At 31.2% G+C, this 21,746-nt stretch overlaps 1 protein-coding gene across 1 annotated transcript in view; it reads left to right on the top strand.

Annotated features, from left to right (window-relative positions):
- Positions 1-21,746, top strand: part of LOC129231671 (phosphatidylinositol 4-phosphate 5-kinase type-1 alpha-like) — a 111,986-nt gene that overhangs the window by 46,595 nt on the left and 43,645 nt on the right. Inside the window, exons 11-13 of the mRNA XM_054866034.1 lie at positions 1,663-1,750; positions 12,567-12,611; positions 19,504-19,659. Of these exons, the coding sequence (XP_054722009.1) occupies positions 1,663-1,750; positions 12,567-12,611; positions 19,504-19,659 (289 nt within the window). The remainder of the gene's footprint in view (positions 1-1,662; positions 1,751-12,566; positions 12,612-19,503; positions 19,660-21,746) is intronic.

Raw genomic sequence — 21,746 nt, forward strand, 5'->3', positions numbered from 1 at the left:
TTGTGTGATGCATCCAAGATTGACCTCTGACTCCTCCAACTTTTGTTCAAAGACTCAGGGGTTAGAAATTGTTGCCTCTTTTTCAAAATTTAGATTTATTTAGGAATAAATATTCTTGCAAAAAATGGTACCATGCAGCAAATTGTACAAAATTACTACATATACTTAATTAAATACATATTACCTTTAAAACTGGTAAATTAGCTATATTTTTGTTGAATTTTTGAATATCATGGCTTCCAGGTTCTATTTTGATGCAGTTTTGGATATCATCCCTTTTACCAAATTTTTTTGGATCTTCCTTTTTGCTCTCTGATCACTCTCATCCCTGTGAACTTGATTATGATTATTGATAATATATTGGCAACATTTTTCAATAAATTAGATGTGTCATCCGGTTTCATGTTTTTATTCTTTTTTTAAAGTATTACTCATTATGTTCAAAAGTACCACTTATCGGTAACTATTGCAACAAATTTTTTTAATTCTTCAATTCTTCTTCCCCTTTCTTGATTAGTAAGTGTACTAATTTTTGTTGCATTTGAATTATTGCTTCAAGCTACAGACAGCCCCAAATGGAGACACTGATTTTATAACCACCCAGTACACTGGTTGGGGGATTCACTGTTGGATACTACAAGTGAAAGTAATCTATCAATAGAAAAAACTCCTGGGTTCTTTCACCTTGCAGTTACTCGTTCCCCAGTTTGTGCTTTTTAATAGCAGCTTTATAGTTTTGAAAAAAGAAATGATATAATATGTGTCTCAGCTTAGTTTTTGGGACTTATTCTTAAAGCTAATATATTTTTACGCAGGTGGTCAGTGAAACTAAAATCCAAAAATGCATTACCTATAAGGCAAAGTTATTAAATTTTTTGGATGGCAGAGAAGTACAGACAGAGATTAATTAACATTGAAACAGTGAAACTACTGTGGTGCCAAGACTTCAAACTACAATCTGATTGCTTCCTCTTTTGAAGAAATTCACTGAATTTTCTTCCGTAATTGCATTATGCTCAAAGTATAGAATATGCACTCATCATTTTGCTGGTCAGTGGTGACATTGCATGTCCTGTGTTAGAGCAAAGGTTTTCTAAATCAATGAAAGCTATCCACTATTTTCTTAGAGCTTCCTTATTCTAAATAACATTAATTGATTTTTTGCGTTTTGAAATCTTATTTTGTATATATATTAATGTCATAAGAAATTCAAAATTTTTCTGTGTAATTCATTAAGAATTCCAATACAGTATAAAATAATAATTCATTCAAAAAAGTTTCTAAATTTATTGTTTAAATATGGTTTGAATGTGTCCAAAAGCTTCTTGAGATTACGTTAAAAGTCCTTCAAAGCTCCTTGATTTTGATAGGAGTTACTTAAAGATAACGGCATATCTGGTAAATTTTATTTAAATACTAACATTTGACCTTAATTTCTTAGGATGTATTATAAAATCATGTAACACATTTACTTCCATGCTATGTACTCAATAATTGCAGCAATAAATTTTCCTTAGGAAGGAAAATGTTTCTCATTCAAGGGGTGGGTTAATCTAAGTGCTTTATTTTAGTGCATTTTATATGTATAATTTCTGATACTGTTTTAAAAGCCATGGTCATCTTCCTTGCCATTCATGTCTTATTTGTATTGGTTTTTTTCAGGATACAGTTTCTGTTCATCGCCCAGCTTTTTATGCAGAAAGATTTGAGAAATTTATGACAAAAAGTGTTTTTAGAAAGTCACCTGCATGTAAGTTTTTTTTTTTTTTTTTTTTTTTTTTTTTAAGTTTACTTATTGACTTCCATGCTGTGACACAATGATTTCCATGTTTTTTTGTGCTGTTGTTGTCAAAAATTGACTGTTTTTGTTTCAGTGTTTGCATTTCCTCTGTCTAGTATTTGCTTTTGTTGCTAACAACCAAGTCAAGTGTTGTAATATACTTTAATAAGTTTTAAATATGACACAAAATACAATTTTTAAGTCCATATTAGGTTTCACTTATAAAATTGCATATAACTTCCAAAGTCTAGTGCTAGCATTTTAATTGAATATTTTGGCCTCAGAAAAGGAAAACTGAAATTGCATTGCTGACTATTAAAAATAGCGGTTTGTGAGAAATAATTACTAGTATGAATTCAGAAGAAATCCTTTAATACTGAGCAAAAGGTGAAGTTTTCTCATCAAATTTCCATGGCCAGAATGCTTTGTGCAAATTGTGTGTAGCTAAGTACTCTAGCATGTAATGAGTATTAATACCACTCATAATATTGATATTATTATTATTATTATTATTATTTTAATATTTTCATTTTATAAAAAAAAAGATTTTGAAAAAAAAAAAAATTTTAAGAAAAGAGGAATAGTAGTTTTATAAAAAATGTTAATGCAAGCAATTAGTTATAAAGTTATGTATCTCCAATTAGCCATAACAAAATTGCTTTTATCTCCGATGATTTTAAAAGAGAGTTCTGTAGGGCATCAATTTTCTTAGGAGAGAAGAAGTTTAAACATATGCATTAATTTAAATTTAAGTATGTAAAATCAAAAATATTTTCTGAATAAATTGATCATTAGGAATAGCAACAAGAAGATTCAGGGTTAAACAAAGGGGGTGAAGTCAAAGTTCACCCCTTATAGACATTCCATCAGTTGCCTTTTCTCCAATAACTCCTTAACTTTTAGCCTGAAGCATTAAGATTGCTACTGAAGTTATGCAGGGTGTTCCGTTTTAACCAGCAAGTCCTTTATTTTCAAAACTGTTAGTCTTAGATATATACTTTAAACTGCAAAAATGTTCAAAATCAGATATAGAGTTCATATATTGAAAGTTTGAAGCAAAAATAAAAATGAGTCATAAAATACAAAATTTTAACTCATTATACGAGGCCTTGTTGCCATAATTTATATTTAGGGAAATAATCTCCATTGAAAAATAATTCCAACACAAAAGTTGACATTAGTACGACTAATATTCATCGAGATATGAAACGCAGTGTTTTGTGACTTACACCACTTTACACTTGCCATCAATAACACTTTTTGGGGGAAAATATACCGGTTGACAGTGGTGCCCATCACCCCAAAACTCAATGGCGCAAATCCCCCCCCCCTTTTCTCATCCCTCTTTAATTTATCTTATTTTTTAACTCTCTTATTTTAATTCTTTTTTTTTTTTTTTTGAAATATTTTTTTTTATTTATTTATTTTTAGTTGTTATTATTATTTTATCAAAAAAGTTCTGTGCTATGCCAGTGACACACACACACACAAATGAAACATAAACAGAATTAAAAAAATAAAATAAAATAAATAATTTAAAATAAAAATAAATCAATAAATTAATTTAAATAAGTAAATAAAACTAAAAAATCCCCCTCAAAAATTTTGAAGGCTCAACTTGTGCCATAATCCCCCCCCCCCCCCTTGTGGGCACCCCTGCCGGTTAACCAGGGTTTAAAATTAGATGTATGCATAGAGTATAGTTTTTCAAATAGTTCAAGCTTTTGTAGTGTGTTTTTGCGTATCATGGCATAACATTTGCATTTATTTTTGAATAGTAATGAAAAGCATGAGGTAGAATCCGTGTCAGTTCAACAAGGGTGGAACATGATGATCTCGGATTCTTTTGAATTAAACATTTGTTAAAATTCATTAAAAACAATTTTTTGTAGCATATTTAATTCATTCTCTTGCTATGTGGAAAAAAGTAGAAGGGTGTTTTTTTTTTTTTTTTAAATAAAAAAATAAATTTTCTTTTGCAGAAAATACAATTTTCTATTACTTTAAATCCCTTTTAAACTTAAAAAAGGCCAAAAACTTTTCAGAACAATTAATACTGGACTCTCAAAGGATTTGTATCAATAATTAATCGCTAAAAAGTTGTTTACTTTTGAAAATAATTGTGCAAAAACCTCTGTTTCAGACTTCGCAAAAATAAATAAATAAATAACACTTTTGATTGAAAGTGTACCAAATAAATATTAAGAATAATAATTTGAAGAATAGTAAAAAAAAATATTTCTAATGGCATTATTTAGCGTTTTTTATTTTATTTATTTATTTATTTTTTTTTGACAATAAAAGATGGGGGAAAAAAAGAATAGTTACTATTGAAAAGTTTTCATAGCCTAAATTTGTTTGGATTATGTAGCATTTGACAATGATCTTCCGCTCTTACAATACTCATGTAATACAAATCATTCTTCTTTCGCTTTGAAAGTTAATGGACACATAGGTTTCGTCGATTATAAAAAGTGAAATGAAAGCCATGCTTGTGCAGACGTCTTTTTTTTTTTAAATTTACTATTTCCTTTGTATCAGAAGATGAAAAAGTCAGAATTTCTATCAATAAGTTTCAAAGAGGTTTTAAAATATACTTCAGTCAGCAAAAATAATCTTCTTCAGAGAAATCTAGAGTTGTGGAGTATTTACTGTAAGTGTAGAAGTTCATTGTCAGGTGTAACGTAATCCAAACAAGAAAATGCTAGGAAAAATTTTTAACAGTAATTTTTTTTTCCATCCTTTAATGTCAAAAAAAAAAAAAAAAAGCAAAATAATTCCATTAGAAATACTTTTATACTATTCTTCAAATTATTATTCTTAATATTTAGTGCACTTTCAATCAAAAGTGTTTTTATTTATTTATTTATTTTTGCAAAGTCTGAGACGGAGGTTTTTGCATGATTCTTTTCAAAAATAAACAACTTTTTAGCAATTAACTATTGATACAAATCCTTTGAGAGTCCAGTATTAATTGTTCTGAAAAGTTTTTGGCCTTTTTTAAGCTTAAAAAGGGTTTAAAGTAATAGAAAACTTGTATTTTCTGCAAAACAAACTTTATTTTTTTATTTCAAAACAACAAAAAACACCCTTCTACTTTTTTTCTACATAGCAAGAGAATGATTTAAATATGCTACAAAAAAAAAAAAATTTGATGCAGATCGTAGTAGGTACTCCGGTCATATAGCTTATTTAATCTCCCAATTGAAAAAACATAAAAACTGACTTTAGATAAAGAGTGGCAACACCCAACTGTTCATAGATTACTTTCTGTCATTCACACTGAAAGAGAAAAATATTAGCTTGAAATTAATACCAAATTCAGCTTAATTGCTTGAAAACTAAAGAAATTAGAGATTTTCTGAATTTATGCCAAAAGGGCAACTCCGAAAAATGATCGAAAATCGGATTTTTGAAAAAAATTCTCCAAAATGTAATTTTCATTCAAAAAAATCTAAAAAAGTTACTTTGATCTTTTCTTATAGATATCTATTCGTAAAAAATAATGAAACAAATCAGAGACATGACGGCACGGTCGACTATTTAATTTAGGCAATTTGGCGTGGAATGATCCATGTCAGAAATTGGTATTGGGATCTGTTTAAAAAGGCTGTTTAGAGCTTTACTGGTCTTTTATTTTGACTAAGGTTGATTATAATGTTTCAAAGAAAAGGCTTAGTTTCTACCGAACTTGAAACCCAATTGGATTTACTGTGGTATCATTCAAAAGCTAACGGGATGGACTAGTTTGTGGTAGATTTGCTAAAAAGGTTGTTTTTGAAAATGCTCATAGTAGATTTTGGCTCCTACTTAAATGTGAGTGCTTCCAATATTTCAAAGTTGGTAACTCACTGAAAAACTTGACTATGTGGTTGGAAGCAAATGTTCTTTTATTGGATTTTATCTACTCTTTCCAAATACAGTAAACTCCCAATTACCTGCAAAATTGGTTGGCACAAGTGCCGTGGATAATAAAAATTACAGATAAACTGCAAAAGGGCTAAAATGAGAGATAAATAGGGTAAAATTTGTCCTTCCTCAAAAACTTAGCTGTATTGTTCTATAATACTTTCTTTAAACAGTGAAAATATATACAGTACAGTAAAAATGTGTTGTATTTTTGCACAACAGAACTTAAATCAATAAAGAACAAGTGCATCTACGATAAGAAAAATAAATAAACCAAAATAATAAATAAAACAAAAGCAACCCAGTTTATTTGCCATAACTCGCTTATAGTTACGAATTGCACATGATAATGGGTGGTTCTGTGCTCTATTTCGGCTCTTCTATCATCCCCTTTCATTTGGCAGATTAGATCAATTTCACTCTATACATAAATTTCCACTATATTAGTTAAAACTTCTTTGTTTGACCTTTTTGCATCAATTACTGCCTTGCTACGTCTCCATGAAAAGAGCCAAATTTTAGGTCTACAACTTTTTCAATGAGGTATGAAGATCAGATTATTGCTCTAATAATTAGGTTTAGTTGCTGGGTTGCTTGTGCCTAGCTGGTTTCTTATGTGAGCTCCATAAAATTTTTAATTGGGTTTAAAGTCCGATTTCAGTAGTAAAATTTAATTACCTGGAAACCACTTCTAGCCCACAGCAGTGACATGTCATGCCGTGGAATCCTGTTGATGTTTTCTGTTCGGGCTCAATTATTGCATACATGTATTTTTGAGCATTTACGGTTGACATTAATGACACTTTTGACCCACTTCTTATGTCCTTGAACTCCAGAATCTGAGATTAACGGAATGTTGGAAAGATGGAGTTTTATGATCTGGATTGAACTTGCTTTCACATTGTATTGTGCCATTTAAACCGCATGATTTTATTCTACTTTGACACAAACTCCTAATCAATCAATCATCATTTGGTCTTGATGTTATTTCTGTTCCTTTACTAGTCTGGTTTTGTAGTCGTTGACTCTCTCTAAACTTCTTTGAAATTTTTGAAATATTACCTTTATTTGAGGTTCTGCTAAATTTTAAATAATTATAACTTTCTTCATGTTAGAGTACTGCTTTACATCATTTTCTGTGTACCCAGTTAACTCTTTTAGTCATTTCTTTAGTTCTGTTACTTTAGTTCTCTTTATTTCATTAAGTGAGTTAGATACAAAAAAAGCAAATTAACTTTAGAGCTATTGCATAATTCATTGAGAAACATACTTCACTGATTAACTCACTTCCAAAACATACTGACAAATGCTATTTATTGATTGGCTGTCTAAACACTTATGCTCATGGGCTAAATTCCAATCGTAGAAAGCTACTTCATGTTGACCTGCACTAGTTGTGCCTCTTTTTTATTATTTGGATATAATTTTGATAGGAGCTCGATAATTGAAATATAAACTTTTTTAAATTCTTGATAAAAGGTCTTTGCATTGCTATGTAATGTTATGATATTACACTAACCATGAAAAATTATGTATAAGGTATTAAACCTCAAAAATGCAGTTTTTTCCCGAAAGTTTTCGCATTGTTACCCTCTACTTGGTACAGGTGCAATTAGTTTTTGTCATTTATTTTATTATTAGATAATGAAAGTGAATATATAAGAATTATGTTTGCTCTAAGTTTTTTGGTTTCACTTTTGCTGTTATTATTATTGTCAATTAGAAAATATTAGTTAGTAAACTTTAAATGTTTTCTTTCAATGTTCATGTTATATTTAAAAAAAAAGATTTTTACTCTTTAAGTCAATGAGGTATTTGCACATGTGAGGGAAAACTCGTGATTTTATGTGATTTTTATATTATGATTCGCTGTCTATGAAAGTATGGTTTTGCGAGGAAAAAAAGCTTTTTCTCAATTAATATTTTTAGTGAGGCAAAATTGACGAAATATCACATGATGCAAAACGCAATGTGATTGGCCTGACATTACTATGCACCTTTGCACTCTTTTCATTTTCACGACTGGCAACTTGTATTGGCATAGCCTAGGCTATGGTGTTGGTGTCCGAATTAATAATGTTTTTAAATCTTCTTATGTAGATTTTATTATGTTTAATGTGTGCAGTGTTCTTTCTGGCTTGTCATGAACTGTTATGTGTGCTAAATATTGTTTCTCCTAAAAACAAAGCTCCCTAAAACAGATTTAATGGAACTCATTTTAATAACAAAGCTGAACCAATGGCTTCCCGAAGTAAACTACACTTTTGCTTTTTATGTTAGCCAACTTTTCCATAAAAGTAACTCAAAAGAGAAAGATTTTAAAGAAGCAAAAACATTTAAAACACTATACTAAAAAACTGATTTTATGTTGCACAAATTCAACAAAATTTTTCTGAACATGCTCTTAATTTTAAGCTTCAGAAATAACACAAATAATGATAACAATCACTTTCTACATACATTTAACATCAACGATGGTGTGGATTGAATGATTTACCAAATGTAAACAATGTATTTACTGCATATGGAAATTTAATAGCTGTGCAGCGTATGACTAAAAGGGTATGAATTTTACTTATGCTGGTCAGAAGTAGTCCACGTAGCACAGTAGCGAAAGCACACATTTTTTAACATTGTGGTCTTTGGTTCAAACTCTAATGATTTCACCTTTTTCAGAACCTCAATTAATTATTTTTCTTTTAAAATTCTTAGTTTTAATATTATTACAATTTTTTTCTTCTCAACAATCAAAGTGTAATATATTTTCTTCTGAAGTAATTGTTTTTTAATTTAAATGCAGTTTGTTTAAAAATAGGAAGTAGTTTGTTTAAAAATAGGAAGTATTTGAAAATAATTGTACTGAATTAATTTTTTAACCTATTAAGTTTCAATTGGTAGAAGATGGATTTTTGTCTAATTATGTAATTAATGTAAGTAAATTATGAGCATTGAATCTGATAAATGTTTTGTTATTTAGCTAAATACATATTCTTATGTGTAGGCTGTAATCACTAATATTTATTTATTTATTTTTGGCAGTAGGTGTTACAAAAAGTCTTTGTTGGCATTTACACACAAACCAATTTTTGTGCTGGTTATAGGGACCACATAGGTTTTATTTTTATCATTATTAGAAATAGGAATAGTTGGGGGAAAAAACAGAGGTTTTGAGAGAATAATGTTTTTTCCCCAATTTTTTCCTTACTTGATAAAATTAGAAAATTTTGAAATTTCTAGCACAAAAAAAGTTTTCAGAAATTTATAACATTTATATTTTAATGTTGTGTTATTTTATTTTATTTTTTTTTTTGTTTAAATAGCTTTTTACATTCAGTATCTCATATGAAAGTACTGGTGTTCCCACAGTTTTGTCAACACAAAATCACTCCCCCCCCCCCTCTGTTTTTCAGCTTCAATCATACCTTTTAATATATTAAAGGGAGGAGGAAATTTGATATGTCTGCAAAACTGAGGATAAACCAAAGTACTAACTTCGATAATGCAAGCTGTAAAATAAGTTAATTTTCCTGTACACCAAAGTTTTATTTGTTACTTTTCTCATTCACATTGTAAATGTGTGCACAGAATAGAATTAGTGTATCAATTAAGCTAAACTTTTTCTATATTTTCATTTAATATGTGTGTGTGTACTCCCACATATACAAAGGCAACTTTCAAAAAAACAAATAACTGTCAAAAAATTGATTTAATTTATAAAAATCAAACCTTACTCAAAATTATTGGTTGATTGGATGATTTGTCTTATTCAGATAATCTTGACACTTGAATGAATAATAATGAAATAAGAAAGCCATTGGTGAACGTTTTGAATAGTGTAAGTTTTATGTATATTTCTGTTTAAAAGAAAAAAAATTCCGGAGACTGTATTCAATACGTTTTCTAAGAAAATATATCTATTAAATACATTATAATTTGTAAAAAATCAATTTATCCATTTTACCCGAAAGAAAACACTCCCCGAAAAGTATATTTACAACTACTTTTTTTAGTCCCTGCTGTGATAATTATTCTAAATTTAATAAATATGTAGTATTCATGAAGTGAGTTCATTCAGCCTTGAAGATAAAATACGGGCTGAACCCTGGTCTTCTGCTGCAAGTGAACCATGTCGAAGTACAGGGCTGTCCGAAGAACTGACAGCACCCAGGGCGAAAGTTTGCTGGCGCCCCCCCCCCCCCCCCTCCCTTATACACACAGAAAAATCAAGTTTGATATAACATCCATGCATAATACATACTTGAAATTTTTCACATTAATGAACAGAACAATCAGATGGCTATGCATAATATAAATTAAAACACAAGCAATGAATCTGTTTCTGGGCGATTCTCGAAAAAATGTCCCGTGCGCAACGCAAAGTTTTTATTTTTTCCAGTTAACCAAAGCCTTTAAAAAGTAATACTCTTGGGGAAGAATACATGCTTTAATATACTATCAAAGCGTAACATTTAATCCCATATTTAATTAATAGTTGCTTGAATAAAATTAAATTCTTAGCATTTTCACGGGACATTTTTCGAGAATTGTCCTTGTAATATTTATGAAACATTAATGCCCAAAAACTTTTCAAAAATGGAAATGTTAAAAATCCAAATATTTATCTAGTAAAATGTTATCTCACTAGATAAAAAAAAACAAAGAATTAAAACTAAATTGACTATTCATATTGATCAAACTAAGAACGTGAATAAATGATTTGCTGATTATAAATAGAAAATGTATTTTTCGAAGTAAATAACATCAAAATTAAATTTTAATCTGGACTCATCCAATGATTCTTTTCAAGAGTTTTTTTGGATTTACTTGTACCAACTTAATACCAGCTTTCATATAAACAAAGATGTTATTCCTTTGCATCAAATATTTGTAAGTTTTAGGCAGAAGACCGCAAATACTCAAAAACATCGAAAATTGCTCAGAGTTGCGTTTTTGGAGCTCTGAGAAAAATTCCTGGAAATAATATCACAAAATATGGCCTTATAAATTGTGTATATGGCCTTACAAATTGTGTTTTAAGACTTGAGTTTAAGAAATATTTGTGCAAAGGTCCAAACGCCCCCTTTCTTTAATATCATGAGCAATAGGTTTTTTAAACGACACTTACAAAAAATTTAAGTAGTATGACCCCTGAATGTAAAACATTGCTTAAATTTTTTGAACCATAATCTTGAACAATTTTCCTGGGAAATGCTACAGATCTTCCTATCCATAAAATCTTCAAAAATTGTCTGTAGTTGCGTTTTTGAAACTTTAATTTCGAAAAGTTGTAGGGGGAAAAGGAATTGATTTCAATCTGTTTAAAAAAATAATCTATGGGATACTCTCATCGGAAACTCTCTGAAACTCCCTTACCCTAACGTCAATAAACCTGGCCTATAATCGTGTTTTTAAGGCTAAAATTGCGTTTTTAATACTAAAAGTTTCAAAATTTTTACCAAACACCTTTTCACCTTTTTCCTATCCCACCCTCACCTTCCCCAAAACAACTTTTTTGTTTTTTTCAATATGCCTCCTTAAAACTTCTTTTCTGTTTTTTCTGGTTATGTCACTGTACGTGGGGGCAGAACTCAAGCAAATTTGGTAAGAACTAGACAAAGGAGAAGTGCCTTTTGTTTGATTCTAAACAGTTATATTCTCAGAAATTGTATCAGCTTCAATGATACAAAGGAAACTAATGTTTTGGAGACTTAGAGAGTGAAATATTTTCATGCCCTAGGAAAAAATAGAGAATCATTGCTATAATTCTCGCTATGATTCTCTTTTGTGTATCTATGATACACAAAGTGGGGGGGGGGGGCGCTGCAAGGTGCCCCTTATTTATACAATCAGGGCATTTTATATGATGAGGGGCGCCGAAAGGCTCCCCTCATTTTGTGTGAATGTCGTCATGTTCCATCAAAACGAGGGGCCTTTTGCACGTCCCCTCATTTCATGGTGTCCAGGGCAATAGGCCCCCCCACACACACACACCTTGGGACGGCCCTGCCGGAGTACATACTGACGTCACATCAGTGACCATGTTGATTTGTTGTGTTTTTGTGCTAAATGTTTAGTGTTAACTTTAAACATCAATAACTTTTCTCTAGGAGCTCGCATAATTGAAAAATAGGTATCATTTTCATGTATTTTTCTGCTCTATATTGTGAAACTAAAAATGTGCAAATAGCTCATTGTTGATGTATCAATGTTTTCTTTTATGTAAAATGTCTAAAATTAATCAAGACTATTTTAACACATCTGCTTGAGATGATGTACAGTGTTTTAGGCATTTTAAATTGTATGATATCTAATTACTAATATAGTTACAATTTAATTAACAAGTAATATATATAATGAGATTCCATTAGCATTTCTTTTTAAAAGCAATAGACTAAAAATTACTAATGATTAATTGAAAAGAAAAAAAGTATCAATGGTGCTTCTTTCATATCCGCTATTGTTTTAAAAGCTTGAATTATATTTGGTGTTTTTAAAAATTAACAAATGCTTCTAATTAGTCTAAATCTTATTCCAAATTTTCATTCCTCAATTTATTCTATTCATGAGAAAAAAAATTTTAAAATGCTGCATTTACTGCTTTTACTAATTTTGGTAAATGTTTTTTAGAGTACTAATTAGCTTTAGAACTTTTTGTGCTATGTGTTTCCCTATGTGTGTATTTTTTCACCATGCTATCTTCTCTTTGAAAAGAGCTTTTGCTATTTAGAGATTTGCATGTTGCTTTTGCCATAAATTCGCTTAGTCATATAATAATTCAGCATTTCTTAGTGGCAATAATCATGCCTTCTCTCACATTATTACATTTTACCATCCTTACCTGCCCTCTTCATGAATTGCTGGATATGCCTTCCAACAGCTGGCCAACACCGCAAATTTAAGACCATGGTTACTAGCGTCTTAGGTATGCATTTAATTTTTGGTGTGTTGCTTCTGTTAAAAATTTATGTGTACAGTCATTACATTCCTATGATTATGTGTTACTTCAGATTTTTAAAAAGAGTGATATGTATAGATATTGTTCTGCATTGTAAATGTATGAAAGTATTTTTTTTCTTTATATTTCTTGTATTTTTTGCAATATGTTAAAAAGGAAGTATCATAAAAATGATGCTTTTGAATTCATTACAGGCTTTGCCAAAGTGAGTTCACTCTCCCTCCCCTCCCCCCATTTCCGGTGGTCGTACTCATTGGGGGGCACTAAGTGGGTTTTTTCAGAATTTACTGCACATTGAAAACATTTCTTCAGAAACAAAGTATTTCAACTCGGAAATAACCATCTTCCCTTCAGGACAATTTATTAAGAACTGAAGAATAAAACTGCATATATGGATTTCACAATTATTATTATTACTTTTATTTATTTATTTTTATTTTATTTATTTATTTTTCATTGTTGGAAAAAATGCATTGATAAACTGTAAAAGGGAATATCTTGTTTAACAGCAGCTTAATGCAAGGTTGCGAAGTGAAAAAGTGAGACTATAATAATCGCATGAAGTTAGCCAATAATAGTCAACCTGTGTGACAACTGCACCCCATTCCTTACACTGAAACCATACCTGAATATTTATAAATTGTTTCTGTTTTTTATATATGCAAGTTTTATTTTAACTATTAATAATTACTAATTTTAAAACTGCTCAACTTTCCGATCAATGAATTTTAAAATGCTTGATATTATTCATGTTAATTTTTTATGCTGCCCAATTTATCTTAGATCTTAGTTATAGGTTGTGAATACAAACTACAAAAAATATATTACTGCATAATGTATTTTGAGATTACAAGGACGGTGGCCACCCCTGGCTCTCATTATCTCAGAAGGTGGCTTCCTCAGGCTCTCACCCTCTTGAAAGGTGATCACCCTGCAGGAACTAAATCCTGAACCCTAGAGATTTCATGTTTGGTTGACTCTAATTAACTCTTTTTGCACTCTGAAAGAATGTCAATAAAATTGTGCTTTTTAATTGCTTATTATTACATTCAATTTTTTGAAACTAGTGCTAATTTTCGTGCAGTTTGAAATATTATCTCTTTTTATGTAGTCAGTCAGAAATTATTACCAAAAAGTCAGTACCTGTTTATTTAATGTTCCTTTAATAAGGTTAGACTAAGGTTTGAAAAAATGTTTTTCAGATTTTTTTTTCTTTTCTAAGAAAACTTGGGAAGATTTGTCCTGTATATAGTAGGGTAGGCCAAAAAACACTTTTTTCTTAATTTCGATAATGGGTAGTGCGGAAAAAGTGCTACTGCTGGAGCAAAGTGCACATAAAAAAATTTGAAATTTTTTGGACAATTTCTAGATTTGTTGAATTGCGTAGAAGTTTCGAGCAAATGCTGCTTTTTTCGGTTTTTAGCAAAACTGGTAAAAAAAAGTTTTTAATTTTTTATGATAGATAGTGTGCAAAGAGTTGTTGATGGCACTAAATTCCTATTTAAAAAAAATTGAGGTTTGTGGTATAGTTCTTTCCTTTGCTGCAGTTGCATAGAAGTTTTGGCAATTTTCTGGGGGTTTTGATGTTTTGAATAAATTTTGTCTAATAGTCAAAAATGTTATGCCATTTTTCTCTAAAGTAATTAAATTGTTTATGCCCATGCTAAGAATTTGATGGAAGTCCATTGAATAAAAAAAATCCCCCACCCCTTCTGATGTGAAATGATTGTTTTTCTTCAACTAAAATTTGTGTACACACCTTTTCAAAAAAAAACTATTAAAGTCTCTTTGGAATTTAAATCTAATTGCCAAAACACATAAAAAGATTGCCGCCTGTGGCAACCATCTGGTTCGCCTTTCTATGCAAGCAGCCCCGAAGGAGGGAGGGGAGAAGGTGTACTCTCAATGCCCATTTTGTCGGGAAATAGAAAAAAGCATGTTCACTTTTATGTGCATGCTTTATTTTTCAAATTGGGGGGAGGGGCAGCATTGATCACCCGTTGAAGTTCCTTAAATACAGACCTATCTATCTCTCACTGATCATCTACCTGTATAGACCTCTATATTTATCTATCGATCTATCTACATGATCAATGCACATCTACCTCTGATGGTAATTAACAATCTTTTTTCTACATATGTAAAACAAAGATCATGCAAAACACTGGTGCGCTTTATTTATTTAATTAAAATAGCTCCGAAAAATTTGCTCTTTGTTCCCTGTAGTGTTCAGAAGATAAAAAAAAAACCTCACTGCTTTTATTGAACCAAATGCACACAAATATGTAACATTAAATAACAACAACAAACTGTCGAGGGGGGAGAGAAATGAAGAAAATTCCTGATTTGGAAAAAAAGAAGCAAAAGCAAGCACTTCATTTGGATCACGTGGCCATGACGTAATGACCATCCTAAACCAAAAATTGCTAAAACTTTGGCTATGCTTGGAAGTCGTGCCGTGCGCCACATTAAAAAAATCTTTTAAAAAAACTGTAGCATGTTTTTGAAAAAAAAAATTTCTGAAGAGGGTGAAATACTTTTATTATTACATGGTTAGATTTTAGAAAAGAGGCCTTTAAACTTTTTTATGGAATGAGTTGAAAAAAAATTAAACCATGGAAAAAATGTTTTTTTGAGATTTTTTTCTTCCTTTTTTTTTTCAGAAATTCATAAAAATTACAAAAATTGCTCTATCTGCAATATTTTTTTTTATCATACTTAAAATTAAATTTCCTACCTTTTAGTACAAAAATATTTTTTCTGGTGCAATTGGTTCGGGGTTTTTGAGGTAAAAAGTACTAAAAACTTTTAAAAATATAATAAAACATTGAATAAGCTTTTTTTCTAATTAAAATATCAATGTAAATTATTATAGCCTATAGCCTTCCTCAATAAATGGACTATTCAACAAGAAAAGATTTTCTCAATTCAAACCAGTAGTTACTGAGATTAGTGCATTCAAACAAACAAACTCTTCAGCTCCATATTATTAGTATAGATAAATTTTTAAGTTAAAAAAATGCTACTAAAAGGTTTTTGTGCTGCTCTCTGTTTGCTTTGCCTTCCAAACCAACAGAAGTAACTCAGAACTCACTCTTAACTGCTGGTAAATCTTTTTACATAGGAGCAATGTAACAATCTCTCAACTAATAGCAGTCAGGTGAAACGACACTCCCTTAAAAACCTAAAACTGAAAACGATCGCAGTCATTGTCAGGATTGGAGAAAAGGAAAATAAGAAATAAATAACTACAACATTTGGTGTCCATAGTTTGAACGAACTCCCAGTCTGACACCTGATAAGTAAGATAGAGATACTACTGGGCCTAAGGTCTTTCTGGCACAATGAAAGCCAAGCTGATGGGATGCGAAAGACTACTTATGCTACTATTCAAGGTTATCTCTGTCATTTTGCAAGGGCAAGGAGAATAGGAAAATGCTGAAAATTTGAAGCATAGACCAAAAACACTTACTTGATAGTAATATGAATTGATTTGTCTGTGTGATTCGCCTGAAGAAACGACCTGGTTATGCAAAGGGATCTTGACAAGTAAATAATATGGCCATCCTGAGAATTAACAACGCTGCTCCCTTAGCAATGGAAAGTCGCGAAAACCAAGATATCAAAACATTGTTATAACATTAATTGAAAAATATGCCGCACTTCAAATTAGAATCAAGGATCAATAATTTCGAGAGTTTAAGGTTTCAAAATTGAAATTCATTTTTACAGAACACTCTGATCTGTTTTATTTTGTTCTCAACCAATATCATTGAACCTCGAATCAAGTAGTGTCTTTTGTCAAAAGAAACTGAAATAAACATAGCATCCGAAACAATTTTAGAATCTACAGTCTGCTTTACAAGTCCTGCGCCAGCCATGAATAGAAACACTTATAAAATAGCATGGAAGCTGAAAAATGGCGATGAAGGGAGAGGTGCTTGAATTGTAGCAAAACTAAAAAGATTAAAATCGCTGAAACTCAGACATTCCTCCCGAAATAAGCTTTTTTTCCTAAAACAGTGTTGATAAAACACTCTGTTGGTAGTGTGAACATAAATTTCCTGTACATCCACAACTTCTTTAGTTTGTTGAGTTCTGTGTTGTTTAACCTTAATTTTGAAAGCAGCTGCACAAGTTTTATATTAGCATATTTAAAATTTTACAGTTTATAAGGAATAAGTAGCTAGTTTATAACACATCAAGTATCTAAAAATGCATCATATGGGACAAACTGTACAACTATATCTGATAAATACGACGAAAACAGTATTTTATTGTTTTGATAGAATGTATTAAAAATGTTAAAAAAAAACAGGGAATTGCCAAAACTTCTTTGCATCTGTGACAAAGAAAAGAATTATATCATACACCTCAGATTTTTTATGGGAGTTAGGGCCACTAATGTCACCTCTTCCGTGCTACTCATTATCAGAAATAAATAAAAACTTTTTTTTTTACTAATTTTGCTAAAAACACCCAAAAACAGCATTTTGTTGAAACTTCAACCCAATTATAGCAGATTTTGAAATTGTCCAAAAAGATTCAAATTTTATATTAGTGCGTTGCTCTACCGATGGCACCTTTAACAACAAACCCTTAAAACAGTTTTAGCCAATCTGTGGTGTTGTCAGAAAAAGAGGGTCTGAAGAGGGGGATTCCAGTGCCACAAAATTTTAAAACTGACATCAAAAACTACAACTTTAGGCAGTTTTTGTTAACGTTAGAGGTCATTTTTTTTTCAAAACGGAAATCCATTCAGGCTATCTTTGTTGACGCTAGAAGGTCAGAAGCTCCTACTAGAAATTTTCCAAAATTTATGTCTTATAAATGCAAATTTAAGCTATCCTTGGCAATATTAAGGGAATGGGGGAGGATCAGGAGTTCTCTACAAAACAAATTTCGATATTGAGCTCTAAAAGATGAATTGGATGCTATGTTCATTCACATCAAAAGAGGAAATGGGACTTGATGATCTCTTTTGGAAGCTTCTCAAAATTGAAGCCTATGAGACAGTTTTTAGTTACTTTAGTGACATTAGGGGATCTGTCGTCCCGTCCCCAAATTTTTTTCTGAAACTGAAACCAATTTGAAGTTACTACAAAATTTTGGATTCATCTTTAGCAGTGGCTCTCGCACCCAGGAATTTGCAAGGAAAGGGTTCATGGTCAAATGCTTCATTCTCATATCATACCCCAATAAGCCGTCAAACAAATTGACTTGATTTGATCGATCCCCAAGAATGAAAAGCAATAAAAAGATAAACTATTGAATAAATTATTAGCATTAATTAATGAAATGTACTTGAATAAATAACCAGAAAGCAAAATAATTTATATTTTTACTTTTCTCATAATTAAAGAATAAATTCAATTTCATAGAATTTCCTTTTTAATCTGTAATTACAAAACTAAAAACATGGTTATTACAGTGTATTCATTTATAATCACCATTCTGTTTCTTATAGGCTATTATCTTTATTTTTTCACTTATTAGAATTGAAATTATTGTTACCTTTGTTTGAAATTATTCTATGAACAAAATACATTGAATCGTAATCATTCGGGGGAAAAAACAAGACCTATGGGAGAGGTCCAGACCCCCTTAGCCCTTCCCTTGTGTGCACCACTGATCTTTAGTGACTTGAAGAGAATAGGGGAGATTTCAAAAGCCCTCTGAAAAAAATTTAATTTTGAATTTTTTACAACTCAATTGTGTAGGCTATCTTTGGTCACATTTGAAGGAAGCCTTGACGTCACCAAAACAGATGTTTTAAAAACTTGACTAAAGCCTCATTTGGTAACAGTAGCAGAAATAGGGGATGATGGGCTTTCTGCCCGAAATCTTTTCCAAATTTAAATCTATTTCAAGCTTGGAAAGAAGGGTTTGAGGATTTACCGCAGATATATCTGAAAATGAAATTTTAAACTGCCTGTAATGGCATTAGGGAACAGGGAGCATTTATGGACCCTCTCGTGAAAATATTTAAAATTTAAGTTTTTAAAATGCAATTTTGGGCAATCTTATGTTCTTTAAAAACATTAGATGAGGATTTTGAAACATCCCTTGAAAAGATACCGAAATTGAAATCTGAAAGGTGCAATTTCAGGCTATCTTTTGTCGTAACAGTAGGAAAATATGGTCAAAGAACCAATTTAGAAATATTTCAAAATTGAAGGCCAGGAAACTCTTCTTAGGCTATCTTTTATTGCGTTGAAAGAAGTGTCAGAATTCAGAAGCTATTCCTGAAATAATTCCGACATTGATATTTTAAAACGTAATTTTGGCTGTATGGTGCAACTTTTAGAGTGTGTGTACATTAAGGTACACATAGCCTTTAGTTAAGTATGTGTGCTCTCTCTAGGAAAGTTTTCAAAATTGAAAAAAGTACGAACATTTAGTTTGCCAAATATATCCTGAAGCTGCATTTTGGAGACATTTTGAAAAAATAACTCCAAACATATGCTCAAAAATTATACTTGTGACCTCCCTTTCCGAAAATGACACCTTCCAAAACCAGAAACTGGATCCACCCTTGCTCAATATTGATGACTTCTGCCCTTTTTACTTCATCTGCAATTTCAACTTAGATTTGAAGAGCACGAACTTATTTTTTTTTCTTCAAGAAAGTTGGACTAAAAGAGTGACAATTGCCCCAGATTGAAAGAGTGAAAGTTTGCCTACTTAGCGATTGGCCCCCATCAGTGATAGCTGACCACGCCATTCTTCCTCTGGATATTGTTATTAGTTCACTATTTTTTTTGAACCCAATGGTGCAATTTACTTGAAAACTTATTTTCTTTTTGCTTTAAACGCATGAAGTAGTAGTTTATACTTTTATTTCTTGTTAAATTCACAGCTTTGAAACATTCTCCATCAAAAAGGAAAGGTAATTCTAGCAAACAGAGATCTTCAGCTCCAAATGAATCTGATATTCCAAAGGCTCATCTTCCCAAAATCCCCTCAGAATATGAATGTGGCCAAGAGAGTGATATTTGTGCCCAAGGTGATGATGGTATGTATATTCACTTTAACTAATTTTTAATCATGCAGTTACTAAAAGAATGTTATAACATATTAAAATCTGGATATCCTGTTCTTGCTGTGTTTTCATTGAAAAATTTATGAAGAGATGATGGAAAGTTTTGAAGTATAAAGCACATTTGCTGGTAAGATTTTTGCATAAGATCATCTTTTTAAGCAATTGAAAAATTCTCAAAATCATTTTTTAATGAATTTTTCTGTATAATTTTGTATTTTACATGTTAAAGTTTGATCATATGTACAAGGTGCATTCCGTAAGTAATACGACTAATTTTTTCCTGACACAACGTTACGGCGCAGTGTGTTCTAATATGCTGGGCTAGGTGAAAGGGGGTGTTAGCTTTAAAACATGCTCTGTCTCATTCAGCTTCAAGCTGCCGAAGAGCCAGGATGTGCTTTCCTGTGCGCACTGTTTAATTTATGTAGCATGGCTAGAGATGAAAACAGTCGGAAAAAAAACGGAAAATTTCCGAAAAAAACGGAAAAAAACTTTTTTTCCAAAGGAATTAATTTCCACTTCGGAAAAACTGAAAAAAAAAAGAGTTTTTTTCTACTTTTCAGGGTTTAAATTGAATTTTTAAGCAAAAAGTGATTAGAAATTTCTCACGCTTAAATTCTGATGCAATTTCCTCCCCCCCCCTCCGTTTTTAATTAAAATACTGTCTAACATTAATGCAAGTTGTTGTATGACAATATAATCTGCATATAGATCAAAAAAATTTTTGTAATACTTCTTGCAAAAAAACTTAAACCATTAACCTTAGTGAAGAATTTATTTTCCTTCTTCATAAAACAAACAAGCATAACTTTAATCACAAAACTATGTTTCTGCTGACTGTGCGAACCAAATGTACAGGGTGCTGCAAAAAAAAGGGGGGGGGGGAGGCAAGCAATTTCCCAAGAAACTCTATTAAAAACAAAAAATTAAAAAAACACAAAAAATAATAATATGAGAAGACCTTTAGCAATCAATAAATTTAATTGGTTTCAAACTAGCATCCTTTTGCAGTAATACAGAGATGCAAATGCTTATTGAAATTTTCATTCAAGGGCAGCATGTCCTTTAATCAATCCTGTTCCCTATAAAGCAATTGGTTTAGAAAGTCCAAACTTATGTGTAGTTTAGGGTAGACCTTTGACTCTAAAACAGGCCATACAGTGTAATAATTGGATTGAGGTCGAGTGAGTAGAGCGTCCACTCTAAAGATGATATCCTGTCAAACACAATGCGCCTTGCACCACTCTTTTCTTTTTGACCATATAAATCGATGTGGAGTTAAAGGAAAATGTCCAGTCTACAATGATGAAGTGCTTTTAGGCCCACAGAAGTACAATAACTTCTAAAATGTCCTTCTGGTTCACTTTTTAATTCATTTTACGGCCCTTATCCACAAAACACTAGAGATTTTTTGTCGCTTGTGCTGATACCATCTTAGACCAAGCCTGACTTCAAGTTTTGGCGATATCTAACCCTTTTTAAGATGCTTGGAGTGTCTACAGACCAAATCCTATGGTTCTGGGGGATGTGAGCCGGTTGAACGGTAAATCAGTGAAAGGTATCTCTTCCAGCGTGGACTTGCATCCCGTCTCAAGCGTTTCTGGCATCTTTGGAGTCATACGAATGCCTGAACTTTTTGGAATTCGTAAAACTTCTGTTTGAGCTGTTTTTTCCCTTAGTCCCACTTATCGGTCACAAATTCCTACAAACGACTGCTCTCGTGGAAACCCAAGGATTTCATTGAACTCACTTTTGGATGACCTGACGATTAACTGAAATGTTCACTGTTCATTTTTGTACACATTCCTGACTATCATTTCCAAGCCACTTGAAACGGCATGCCGTTTCAAATACTGTTTGTCAAGGGACAACAAGCAAACGAACTGTCGTTTTACTTGGTCAAACAACTTAAAATAGCAGGTATTTTGCTTAAAATTGTAAGAAAACCGAAAAACAATACATAAACTAGGTAATATATTGTAAATTATTTTCTAATAAAGTGAGAAACAAAAATAAATTAAGCCCTCATTAAGATGAAATTACCTTTCTTCCATTCAATG

The sequence above is a fragment of the Uloborus diversus genome, chromosome 10 (genome assembly GCF_026930045.1).
Source record: "Uloborus diversus isolate 005 chromosome 10, Udiv.v.3.1, whole genome shotgun sequence".
NCBI lineage: Eukaryota > Metazoa > Arthropoda > Arachnida > Araneae > Uloboridae > Uloborus > Uloborus diversus.